The sequence below is a fragment of the Oreochromis niloticus genome, linkage group LG2 (assembly GCF_001858045.2).
Source record: "Oreochromis niloticus isolate F11D_XX linkage group LG2, O_niloticus_UMD_NMBU, whole genome shotgun sequence".
NCBI classification, from domain to species: Eukaryota; Metazoa; Chordata; class Actinopteri; order Cichliformes; family Cichlidae; genus Oreochromis; species Oreochromis niloticus.
Window position 1 is genome coordinate 6,233,387 of NC_031966.2, and position 13,902 is coordinate 6,247,288.

At 44.5% G+C, this 13,902-nt stretch overlaps 1 protein-coding gene across 3 annotated transcripts in view; it reads left to right on the forward strand.

The window, feature by feature from the left end:
* The window catches only part of slc36a1 (solute carrier family 36 member 1), a 30,044-nt gene extending 23,676 nt beyond the window's left edge, over positions 1-6,368 (forward strand). For all 3 annotated transcript variants that reach the window (XM_005453216.4, XM_005453215.4, XM_019363259.2), the window contains exon 12: positions 4,406-6,368. In XM_005453216.4, coding sequence (XP_005453273.1) covers positions 4,406-4,680 — 275 coding nt within the window. In that variant the 3' untranslated portion in view covers positions 4,681-6,368. The remainder of the gene's footprint in view (positions 1-4,405) is intronic.
* The last annotated feature ends 7,534 nt before the right edge of the window (positions 6,369-13,902 follow it).

Genomic DNA, 13,902 nt, shown 5'->3' on the forward strand with positions numbered 1-13,902 from the left:
ATGAAATAAATAATCATGTCAGTCCAAATTGATTACAGCCCCTGCAGCTCCTACACGCCCCCCGTTAAATGAGTCCCCGTTCGCCCACAGGGAGGAGGAGCTGCAGTGACGGCTTCTGTTACCTTGTACCATTGTAATTTCAAACGACCATGTGCCACGGTAAATTGAACCGGTAACTGTGGGGTTGTGCGTCCTTTCTCCACCTGGCCGACCAGTTTGATTGCTCTCACAGTGACTCCCAGCGGCTCAAATAATCCATTTAATTTCCCGAGAAATTCTAACCATTTCCCGCACAATCTAAAAGCGCAGTTTGCTGAGGACACATCCACCCCCTCCGACAAAAGTTTGTAATTGAATCGCAGGGAGATGTTTAGACTTTTGCTCAGCTCTGACCTGGATGGAGTCCCTCCTCAGGCCGACTTATAATGTTTCTTGGTCAAGTGAAAACTCTTTATTCCTTGCTGAAGCCGCGATGACTCAGATGGGCTTCAGGTATGTCCTAAAAAATTAAGGTACGCTGCCTCTTCCTGTGGAAAAGCGTCAAAGAGAGTTTGCAAACGTATCTTTGTGACTGTAACAGATGTGAATATTTCAAGTTTTAATCATCATCTACTTTTGCAACACATTCATCAGAAAGGTATAACAGGGCTGAAGTGAGCTTCCTCTGAAGGGTGTCTGAGCTCAGCCTCAAGGATTTTGGTCCGTGTTTATATGACGTCATTGTGACATCATCACGCAGCTGATGCAGATGTGTCTCCTGCATCTTAAAGCCGCTCTGCAGGACTGAGATCTGTGACTGTGGAGGCCGTTTGAGTGCAGTGAACTCATGGTCATGTTCTAAAAACCAGTCTGAGCTTTGAGACATGGAGCTTTGTTATCCTGCTGAAGGCGCTGAAGAAGCGGCAGCACTCGGGCAGGCTGTGGAGTTTAAACGATGCTCAGCTGGTACTGAGAGTCACACCAGCAGCGGCCTGAACATGGACACAGGCAGGATGGATCCATGCTTTAAATTCATCAGACCAGGAAACATTTCTCCAGCTTCTGTTGTCCAGGTTTGAGAATCTGTGTGAGCCGTAGCCTCAGTTTCCTGTACTTACTGAAAGCAGTGTCTTCTGCTGCTGAAGCCCATCTTTTTTGGAGTACAGAAGCTCCTCTGACGACGTCCACGAGCAGAACTGAAGCAATCCTTTTCATATTCAAACTGCAGAAGATGGAATATGGATAAACTGGGCAGAGATATCATCGGGGAAAATCAGGAAGAGGAGGAGCAAGGCTCAGTCACGGGCCAGGTGTCACACTAAGGCCGGCCTCAGCTCTGGAAAAAGCCCCAAAAAAGGTTTTCAACCCAAAGCAGGCAAACTATGCAGCTGCTGCAGGAAGTTAACGTGCAGAATATATATAACTCTTTTTTTTTTTTTTTTCTCAGAATGAGATCCAGTAAGAATGTTGCTAAAGTACCCACTGATGCAGAGTAGAGTAGAGTAGAATAGCTCTTTATTGTCATTGTGCATTTACAATGAAATTATGGGTGCTCCACACCAATTGTGCAGGAATCAAATATAAACAGTAGACAGCTGGGATGAGTACCAGACCAGAGGAATGTATACAATACAGTATAATCTGTGTTTTCCCTCCCGGAGGCCAAATCTGTGTGAGCGTGTGTCTCTGGAGTGGCGCTCATGGGCGGAGAGCTTTTTGGCTCTGGCTCATTGATAACGCAGCACAGACTTCTTTAAGCTAATGACTGCTTTCACAGTTTGAGCCGTTTTCTCTGTGGAGTTTAGTCTTCTGCCGAGAAAGCCAGCTCCCAGCTAGATAACTTTAACTTATGCAGATCTTCGTTATTCCCAGTGAAACGGACAGGGAGTTACTGAGCACACTGAGCCCCCCACCATCTTTAATGAGGTGCGGTCCGCCGAGCGACAGGCAATCAGAGAGACCGCCCGCCTGCTGCTGCCGCGGGCTGGCTTTCCTCTCTGGGAAGTGTTTGCCGGTGGCACCGGTACACCTCTTACTCCCTGTGGAGAAAAGTAGACCAAAGCCCTGCCAAAAAATCTGTGATCCCACTGCTGGACACAGCTGAAGGTAGGGGGTCCGTCTCTCATTTAAAAGCTTTTGGCTTGGTTCACAGGCTCCCGCTGATGGGCTAAAAGCCACCGTACCCCCATTTTTCTTCTTCTGGCTGTGAAACCAGCCCGGCCTTCTCAGTGTCTGTTGATGCTGATGGGTTTAAATAGAAAGTTATACACATATTCCTCACTGACGCTGTCTGAACAGAGGGTAATGACACTGAGATGCGCTGATGCTTCTACCGCCACACCTGAGGGGGTGTGGTTAAAGGCATGATGAGGTCAGCACAGAGGTGAGTGTCCTCATCATACTCTCTCGGCTGTCGTTGTTATTGAGTCATTTAAAAATAAAACCAATATTTCTACAAACCGTAGAATCGGTCTTCATTTAGAGCTCAGTTTTAATAATACTGTAAGCTACAGACTGTCTGTGTAGACTAACAGTCAACCTCCAATACTGTGCAGAAGTCTTGAGCCACCCCACTTCTTTAACGTTTGTTAGAAGAATTTAAAATGTGTGCAGCGATTTATCAAAACTTACAAGCATCCATGGATTTATCTTCTAATGGTGTCTGATGCAGGAAATTGTTCTGTACTCACATTGCTTGACCACAGCGCTACCTATAATACTATGGAGTGTAATAATTTAGGTTTAAGGTTTTAGGTGGTATCTGTGACTCTGTTTTTGTTTTTTGTGTTTTGTGTTTTCTGGTATTTCTTTTCATGTCTGTGCCCATAACACTCTGCTGTAGATGTTTTTAAGCCTCAGCAGACGGATAGGCTGCCCACTCTGGTCGAATGTTTGTTGTGGATTGGTGATTAGTATTTGATTCCTCTTTGAACTTTGACTCTGTAAACGTCAACTTCCTGTTTATTTACAGAATAAAAGTAAGCTATAGTCTCCTCCTACAGAAAACTGTTCATGTGCATGCTGTTCCAATGCCCCGTTGTATCTAAGTGATACAGCGTGCTGCAGCAGACCTGACGCACTCGACTGAGAACAGTTTACCACTGCAGCGTTTAGCCGACTCTGCAGACTCCTTTAAAAACAGTGAAGTAGTTTTGAATGTGCTTCTCTGCTGATATAAAGTGTGTTTTAATTGTTTTACAGCACATTTGAACTTTATATCTGTGAAAATCACTATAGATAAACACACTACAGAGTTCTTTAAAGTGAATATTTGGTGTGAGCAGCTTCATCCTCAGTCTGAGCTCTCCGAGCACAATCTTCAGGAATAGTTCTCCAGGCTTCCTGAAGGACGTCATTTGATGACTCGGAAAACTGCAAAGCTTCGAATGGAGTTTGAAGAGCAGGCTTCAGGACTCCCCAGAGGTGACAGGTTTCCATTCTTGTTGTGTGAAAGCTCGACTTTGCCATCACCCCGGAGGTTAATCTGACAGATCTGAGCACGATCGATTCTGGTTGAGAAAATCTTTTATCAGCTGATTCGTCCCGTGCGCTCGCCACAGAGAGGAGCGTGACTCGAACCTGCTCATGTGCAAACATTTTCAGGCAAACGCTTTGACGTCCTGTCAGCGGGCCGCTTGTTTTGTATGAGCGTGGCCGGCCATCGCCCTTTATGCCCATCTCCACGGCAACAGGTAAATGCGCTTCAGGTCCCCGGTGACTTCAGAGTCACGGTCGGCGCTCCCACCAACACGTGAGAACAAACTCCACACGGTGGGAGGCTCTGCTGCCGCCTCCTCGGTTTGCCGTCTTCCCCTCTGGCTATCGCTGCTCTCCGACCTCACCTCATCTCTCAGCCGTCACTTCTCCTTTTTCAGCGCCAACTTTACATCGCTCATGATTTAAAAATGAAGAAACAGATTCACTGTCAAGAATGATGAGGACGCTGCTCTTTAATCACCAAAAACAAAAGGTCTGGCAGTCAAGCGTTCACTGAGATCCAACGCTCACCAGGTGCCTTTAATCAGCCGTCAAGTGACGACTCAGTATGACAAACATTCACCTGAGCGGCCACAGGATGATCCAGCAGGTTTGAAACTGCTCGTTAAACAAAACTCTGCTCATTTCCAGCTCTGTGGGTAATAACCAGTCTGTTAGATAAGCTTTGCATGATTCACAGTTCAGAATAATCCTCCTCTGTCTGACATGTTTGCTGGTCCAGGTGTGTTAGGAACATCTCCTGTGTGACATCATCAGTGCGCAGCCTCACAGAGGGTTTGGTGTGCGCCCAGAGGAAAATGACCTTTTAGAGAACCGTGGATGGTTTCCTGTAGAAGCGCTGAGCTCACATTAGAAATGTTTGAGGCCACGTTCCACTTTAAAGATGATGTTGTTCACTGTGTCTTTCTTTCCTCCTCTCGTATCCCAGGTGCCCTCGCCATCCTGATCCCAGAGCTGGACCTCGTCATCTCGTTGGTGGGCTCGGTCAGCAGCAGCTTCCTGGCGCTCATCTTCCCACCCCTGCTGCAGCTCATCGTTTTCTACGGCGAGGGCCTGTCACTGCCGGTGAAAGTCAAGAACCTCGTCATCAGCCTGGTGGGGCTGGTCGGCTTCGTCACGGGGACCTACATTGCCATCGTGGAGATCATTGCCCGCAACGGACACAAGCGCGACGAGACGTTGTCCACCTTCTTGGTTCAGTGATGAAGTGGCGTGACTCCCGGCGGGTGGACGGAAGCCTGCTTGGGCCATTTGAAACCATTTTAGTGCACATTTGAACTTTTATCTCGTTTTATCTGCTGCTGTTGGACATCACAGCTGTTTCTAGATAAATCTGTGATGTGTCTATGAGTACGGAGCGTGGAGAACCTGTGGTGCTCAATGTTTCATGTTCTGTTTGTACCTGACAGTCACGTTTTATCAAGTCCAGCCTTTTAGTGCAATCTAACAGGTTAATGATGATGGAGAAGTTAGGAGATTCTTACGGGGGTTAGAGGTAATTTATCCTTTTGACTGATTCTTGTTTGTGGTGTTTTAGTCAGAAAATCGAACTACCTCAGTAACCGCGCTCGGTTTTAACATCCAGATTAGACGCCGTCGCCGAGACTGTGTGAAATTTGGAGCCTCGTAAAAAACCTTTGCTTCACGCAGCCCCCAGTTTAGAAGTAAACATGTTTGTCTCGCACTTTGATTTCTGCCTTATTCACTTTGACTGTAGTTTTATAAATCGCTTTAAGAAAATAAAAATCCGCTGTTGCTTGGGTTGAGGGTCGCAGCCGTTCTGACCGTAACACCTCAAGTCGCCGGGAGATCATTCGTATCTCGTCACAGCAGACTCACCAGGATGATACAACAGCTTTTAAACAGTACAGCTGCTCTCCTGCTCTCACCTCTGGGTCAAACTGTCAGCGGTGACCAACAGAACGAAGTCACAGGTACAAGAGGCGGAGCCTGTGAGGGTCTCTGGATCCTCTTGGAGGAGTGTGGCAGGTGTGCGGGGATTAAAACCCCCTAAAAACGTGCCAGATGTTCTTGTGAATATTACAGCTACGTTAGTGCCCGATGATCAGCCGCTATGACAACATCTACAACACCGCATACAAACAAACGCCATCAGGTTTTAAGGATTTGGGCGTCGGCTTGTTGTGAGACGTTGGCCATTCGGTTTTTAAGTTTTAAGTTCGCCAAAACGAAAGCATACGTGTCCATGCCCACATATTGGATTTTATTCTGGAACAGATAAAAGTCAGACTGATGAAATAAAGTCAAATAACAAACACGTGGGACAAACAGTCACCCTGAACCACATTTACACCGTAGTTTAATGTCAGAGTTTCAACACATTTAAAATGTTGTTTTCGTATTTGTTTTTATGCTTTAATGTTTTTACCGTAAATTAATGGTTGGATTTTTTTATGGGGTTTTTCATATTTCGACTCTCTGTAAATGTTGGGTTTAGCTGCATGTATCTAATAAAGCAAGTTTTAACTGCAGGCTTGTAGGTGTTGTCGACGCCTCACAGTGAAGCGTCTGTGCTGTCGTGTGTCTTCGGTGTCCATGTGGCAGTAGATAAGACTTCCAGTTTCCCTTCACCTGTGAAATCTGCCTCATGCAGGGCTGGAAGTCCTTCCATGTATATATCCATCCATCGCCCATGTAAATGTTTGCACATGTAAATACTCATCTAAACTTTAATTTCCCTTTTCTGTCGTAAGTGTTGGACTGCAGCTGATCAAATGAGTGCATTTCAATATGAAAACATCAAGAAATGTAAAATATTCCAAACTTCATCCAGCGGACGGCCTGCGTCCTTCATATGTGTGAGACCTTCATTTGCTAAAGCACTCTCATTTCTTTACTCCTTTCTCAGAATAAAGATGTTGAAAGTCCAAGTTCGTGCGTTTTGGTCTCTTTGTTTTAGCCGGATGACTCATAAGGATTTGAAAACTCGCCAACTCTTGGAGTCGATCCGTAACTGTAGTTGTCCACAAAGGGGAGACTATTATCAGCCTCTGCTGCCTATCAGCTCTGCAGAATGGAAGTTGAGGCCAGACAGAGACCTTGGAGCTGCCTGTGTGAGCGTTTCTGCCTGGTTCATGTGCTCCGCTCCCCGAGGTGCAAACTCTTTTCAACATGCGCCGCAGAAGCAGTCCGAGTAATCCTTTCACCGCCTAATTGATACAAATGAGAGGGAGAAGGCAGGAGAGGAGAGGGGAGGCTCCGCTGGGGCTCGTTTTCCCTGTGAGGCTTGGCCACAAATGGAATTTCATTAAATGGACCGGGATGATTAGCATGACCTGCTTCACACTGCGTTTAGCTCAGCGAGTAGGCTGTTCATGGTCATGAACGTGAGCGCATTCCTCCAATGATTCCATGCCTCTGGTTTCTGGTGGACACGTTTCCTGCCATCAAAGCCACCATGGATGGACATGACGCATGACCCATGAAGGGTAATCAGACTATCTACTGATGTTCTTGTTTTTTGTGCTACTTGTTGTATAAAAATAAAAAATGCATTTTCTTCTTTTCTACATTTTTTTTTTACACATTACTACAAGCTTCATTTTGCAATATTGTGGTATTATAACAATAGTTTATAGTTTTTATTAATGTGTCCTCCGATATGGGGCTGTGCAGGAGAGCCGGACGTTTTTATATTTGGACTAAACATTGTGCTGAGAAGTCTAAGAGCCCACTGGTCGCCTGCTCTCTGTGAACTCTTCACCTCTTTAAGTTTCGTGACGACGTGGATGAAGGTGAACTTAAAGGCGACAAGTCACTTCCTTTCTGAGCTACTTAGGATGACTGAGAACCTACAGGGACACTCTTCAGATCGTTTTATGCTTTTGGGCTCAAATATTGAGTATTATTCTGAGTGTAGTCTCAGTCTGAATTACTCTCCGCTCGTCACACCAACATGGTGACAACAAAACTCTGCTCAGATCTTCATGACATTACTTTGACGCTGCAAGATAAAATCTCAAAGATTCATTTTCAGTGACCTAAAACATTGGCCTTTCGTCCAAGTGTAAACAAACAGAAAAGTCTCTAATTACTAAAATCAATTCAATTCAATTTTATTTATATAGCGCCAAATCACAACAGCAGTCACCTCAAGGCGCTTTATATCCCTGAAGAAAATGCCTTTTTCATATACACCATGTTCCATTGCACTGAAGTGATTTCTCATCCTACTCCTGGTGTCAGCAGCGCCATGACGAGCAGATAAGGAGCGCTTCCCTGCGGACGCTGCTTCAGTTTGTCATCATTGGAAACACGTTTTCCTGTTGGAGCGTTCTGAGGGCCCAGGCGGAGCTTCTGTGGATGACGTTTCACTTTATCAGCACTCTGGTTAAAGCCATGAACCCCACACAGGAAATGTAATTGAAGCCACATTGGAGCCAATTAGCAGCCGGACTGAATGAAAAAACACAATTAGGTGACTTTCTGCCACCAGTTCAGCCCAAAGGGACCACATTCCTTATTTCCTTTTGCAAACAGCTGGTAATTAAAAGCCACAACTGCTGACACAGCAACTTTCACCTCCCACTGCTTCACTTGGATTTGCAGAACTTGTGTTTGTGTGCAGCAGTAAAGCTTAAAGCTGAACCTTGGCAGAGTTGCACGCAGACACTAACATGCAGTGTTGGTAAAACTCGCAGCTTTTCTTCGACACTCTGGAGACTAAAGATATCGTTAGCTGTGTTAAGGTTCAATATTGAGGAGGAGTGTAAAAACAACCATGGTCCAGAAGAGCTTGGTCAAACGATTGATTTTAATGAACACACGCAGCGTGGGGAGATGTACACTGTACGCAGACAGCCCCAATAACTACACAGGAATGGTTTTATAACATCAGGGTATGTTTACTGACACCCCCCTCATACGTCATCACATGCATAAGTTAAAACCACAAATGTTCTGTTAGCAACTTTTAACACAGTTAGAAAAGAACATCGCCTCATCTCCATCCCAGGTGTCTTCCTGTCACCACCGGACGCCCTGCTTATCGTCTGGAACATCAGCAGCATGTTTCAAGGCACACTGTCACTTGTGCAGACACAATTTTGCAGTTGCAAGCTTTTACAAAATATTATTTGAACCTTCACCTACCCCTGAGTCTAACTACTGTGTAAGTGTGTGTATGTGTGTGTGTCGACCTCACACGAACTTTGTCTTATGAGAAGAGAGGCCAATTCTCATGTACCTAATAACCTAACTAAAACTATATATATGTAATAGGTTGAACAAATGTTTTAATCAGGAACCACTACTAAAAGCTTAATCAAAAGATATAAATGAATAAAAGATAATAATGAATTACCTGGTTATTCAAATAGCATAATCCAAACAGCTCCTCAAAATAACTTGCACTTAGACTCTGCTTTTAGTTTCACTATCTGCAAAGCATGCAGTTTCCTGTCTATTTTGGCACAGAGTGTACTCAGAGTTAGGCCTTTCTTTTATAATGCAATGTAATCTGCATATAAACATTTGAGATTATAAAAAGCATTCAAAAGCATTTAAGATTATAAATTCAACTCAACAGTTTAAAGTGACTATAACTGCACCTGTAATAAAAGTTAATATGATACCAGTATGTTTACACATCTGAATGCAACATCAACGCAATGGTAATGATGATGATCATGAACAACAGCAGTAAAATACTTTCCCTGATCCCCACAGCTGCTTGTTTAATCAGACTGTTTGAATGATCACAGGAAAGATGGTAATCTGAGCCACCACTCTGTGTTATTAACATGTGTTATTAATACAGAGTAGAGATGTCTGTCTTCTTTCCCCTCACTTTCAGATACTGTTCTGCTGTAGAGTTTTTAGACCTATCACTTTGGTCCAGTTTTGTCAGATTTTTAAGGACACATTGCACCATGCTGGGATGTGCCGAGGTTTCAGCCAACAGCTCTTTGGTAATCACCTTGTTGGGCAAAAATAATATTCAAGTCAAACCATGTTAGCGTTGGTATTTTTCATAGATTCATCTAAAGAACCAGGGACAAACAATTTACAGTACAGTTTATTATTCAAAATAGAAACAAGATATTGTACATATACATTTATTACTGTGTATTTATATCTTCCTGCAAATTAAAGCATACTCATAAAGCTGCTATGTTTCCCCACCATATTTAAATATAATGGTCAGGAAGGACTTCTGCCTTAGGACTAATGGTGTTTCACAGATCAGCCACATACGTGAAACACCAAAAGTGGAGGAGAACACACTCCATGCGGTCATTTGCCCTGGAGGGACATTTAAAGTCATGTCTCCAGCTTCAGACTCGAGATGTGAACGATCGTCCTTGTGTTTTATCATCTGACGAGTGCTCCCCTTCACCAGCGGAGCAAAAACACACAAGATGGCTGGCTAAGTTTGGCTCAGGTGTCCCAGAAATCATGTTGCATCTGATAAACAGCTTCATTACAGTTTATCTACGAAGAGTCCCACAAAGTTATAAAGTTAGCTAACCCTGCTAATAACAGTAGCTAACACTGTTAGCCTCTGTTAGCTGCTAACAGAAGCTAGCAGGGACAAAAAAGCCACACCAGCGACACTTCTGCAAATAGATCTGGTTCCTGTACAGGATGCGTTGTTTGCAGGGTCACGTGTTCTCTGTGTGAGCTTGAGCCCCTGGTCGTACACAAGACCTTGATGAGGATGAGGTCCTCGTTCCCAGCCATCATTCTGTTTCTGATTAATTCAAACCCAGTAAAACTGAACTTGGGCGACATGAGCGGTGACCAACAGAACGAGGTCACAGGTACAAGAGGCAGAGCCTGTGAGGGTCTCTGGATCCTCTGGGATCAGTGAGGTCAGTTTTGATTCATGGTGTGTGCTGACGTGCGAGGATCCTTCAGCTACTCGCTGTTCATCAGCGGGCGCCTCTCCTGAGTCCAATAGCGATCTAACCTTGTGAAGCTGAGGAGCACTTTCTGCATCCAGGGGTCATTGCATTAAAATTCAAGCTCACAGCCGACGGCATTGTGAGAACGTGAGCGCAGTGTCACCTGCAGAATGGACGAGCAGGAAAAGAGCTGTGCAAAGAGCTCCTGTGATTTCTACGTGTTTGTATGTAAAAAGAAACAGAGCGAAGACGAGATGTTTCGTCTTCCTCCTTTTTGCAATTTTCTTTGAAGATGCATCAAGAAATGAATTTCTCCTGTCATTCTAACTCACTTCCTCTCCTCTCACTTATCCCCAAAACCTCCTACCACCTGCTTCAAAATGCAAAAACCCACCATGAATTAAAACTACGTCCACGTGTACACGGATAATTTTAAAATCAGGAATTCTTACATTGTCATTTGGAAAATATCACCATCCACAAGAAAGCAAAACGAAAAAAAATGTCAAGGACTGTCAGGAGCAAACCAGCAGGTAGTGATAAAGTTGTCATGGCAACATTAATCATATTAACATATGAAGAAATTGGGATTTGGGGCATTTTTAGAATATTTAAAGATAATCTGATGGTTGAAGAAAGACAGTCAGATGGTGTTTGTCAGTACGAGAGGAGTCTGTGGGATTCAGCAGAGGTCATGTGATGATGAAATGCCTCCTTATTTCCTGCTCTCCCGTATCCTGACCACTTGAAGTGGTCTTCGCCTCCTCTTTATTCTCTCTTCCATCAGAATCTAAATCGGGTGAGGTTTTAGCACTTACCACTTTTATTAGCCAGTATCAGGCTAGCAAACCACCTTTATCTATCAAAACCAGGGTCCCCTCAAAGAACCACCTTCACCATACATAAGCCCCTCCTGGCTGAAGCTCAGACTGGAGGGCATTGCACCAAGGATACTTCAGCACTCTGCAGGCGACGATGGAGTCACTTGGAGATGAAAACTCTGAATTGGTTTTCACTGTCCATAGCAAACACATATGTGTACTTGGGACCAGGGCACCTGAGGCTGAAGGTCAGTGTGATCTTAACACTCAGGGGAAGAGAAAAGGCAAAGCTGCCATTCAGGCTGCTTAATGAGTGAATTAGAGAATTATACATATATATATATTAAATGGGAATGTTGGGACGAACATCTGGCTTAAAATCAAACCGCTGTGGTGAGCCCTCAGAGAGACCATGACTCGGGTGTGAACATCAGGAGTGATAATGATAATTTTTATGTTGGGGTTACAGCTTTATTAGTAATAAGGTCAATGAGGTAACGTGAGAGCGGAAGAACAACAAGGATCGACAGAGCTGTGAGGTCTTCGTCAGCCGGCTGAAGCAGCGGTGGGGGGAGGGGTCAGATGAAACACGCTGTCTCTGTTGATGGAAACTTGAGTTTCGCTCACATGTTGCATCAGCTCCAGCTGTGCTCCAGGTGTTTTCAGGCTCTCAGTTTGCTGTGCTTCAGATTTGAATCTTACAGGTGTGGCTGCTGTTTTCGACTCACCTGTGCTGCCAGCGTTTATTTCCACTCACTCTGTTACTTCCTCCAGCTTATCTCACTTCCTTTTATCTCTCATCTTCTCTTCTCTCCTGGCGGGGAGGTGATGGCTGACCGCTGGTGTTGCTCACAGCGACAGCTCCTCCAAACTGACAGGTCCCCCTTCTGATCTTCCCATTGCCACGGCAACAGACCTGAGATTACACAGGGTGATGTGGTGATGGGCCACGTGTTGAAGTGCAGAGAGAGATAGCTGTCAGTGTGGCTCGACTGAAATCACACAAAGAAATGTCGAGGGAAGCGCTTCCTCTCGGTCTGCCACCACGGCAACAGCAACTTTTTAACTGCTGTTGAGCGCTCAGTAACCTGTATGTATTTGACCTGCATCAGCTTTTAAATATTGACCTGTATTTTAAAGCAGTTAAAGTTTGGAACCAGCAGATGGATCTGAGGTCGTTCAGACTGCGATCAGTTAATCGCACCAACTCATCGATCAATCACAGAGGTCATTATCAACTCGATAACTCAGCCCAGGATTTATCAGTCGAGCTATGATGTGTTCATTTGAAAGAGGCAGAGCTTGTAATCAGTCACAAACTTGGACAGGTGTACCAGCAGGAGAGAGAGAGATTGACTTTATAAGAGAGGAAGAAATAATAAAATGAATGCGTTGGCTGCAGACAGAGCAGCAGCGAATGAAGAAACCAGAGTTAAAGTAAATCGGATCAGTGTCTCTGTGAGCGTGCTGTTTCTGTGTGAAGTAAAGCGAGGAGGCCGGCGGCTCACAGTGAAAGTTCTTTTATTAAGACATGGATTTCAGGTGTCGCTTGGTTTCTTTTGTTTCATCGACATTACAAACATTCAGAGGAAACATTCTCCACGGCGATGTGCAAAACAGCGTATGAAAGGAAAACCAGAACATTGTCATTCAGAGCGACCGGCTGCCGCTCGCCCCTCACATCCATTCTGTTTCTTTAAAACTGATCCAAACACACAAACAACAGCGAGCTTCATTGATTTTTTAGCACAAAAAATAAGAGAAATAAGTCTTCAGATGCACACAGCTGCAGGTAATTCAGGTAAAAAAAAAAAAAGAAAGCCAATAACTGTGCTTCTTTAAACCCTCAGTGGGCCAATTAAAGCTGCCGCTGTCCTCATCGAGCTGCTCTAACTAGCTTCCAACACGAGTATTGATGAATTCAAGCCTTTGTCCACTTTATTCATTTATTTCATCTGTGCTGCTTTCTTTTACCCCAGTGCTGTTGCACCATCAGCCGCAACATTAAATGCCCTGATCGTCCTGTGACTCGGATGAACCCTGGCACTCTACGTTCACACTGCAGGCGAAAGCGCATCAAATCCGATTTTTTTGACCCTATGCGACCCATATCCGATCACGGTATGACAGTGTGAACGGCACAAATCCGATATTTTCAAATCCGATCTGGGTCACTTTGGCTACGTTCACACTGCAGGTCTTAATGCTCAATTCCGATTTTTTGATCAAATCCGATTTTTTTGTCTGCTTGTTCACACTACACATAAAATGCGACATCAAACGCGCTCTAGTGTGAACGCTCAAAGCGGCCCGCATGCGCAAAAGAAGATGTCACACACAACTCGCTCTGTTTAGACCCAGAGCAAACAATATTGTTTGACTGATTGGCCTTAATATAAAGACTTCGGACTTTATGTTTCCAAATTTTTGCTTTAAGTTATTTTGTTATTTACATAATAATGCAAATAACCTAATAATGATCCTTTTTGCTGTTTTAGAGGAGCGGTGCTTCAAAGGATAGTTGCAGATTTCTGTCAGAATCTGCAGAAAATACAGTAAAATAAAATGTTCACATTTCTCCAACGTGGTCTTCCTAACAGTTTCACCGGATGGCAAGAAATCGTTCGCGATGTCCTATCGGGCGCTTCTCCGGCGCTGATAATTGGCGTCTGTCTTGTGTCAGTGACGTACAAGACGGATTTAATGCGACTTGACCGTTCACACAGCAGTCGCTTTCT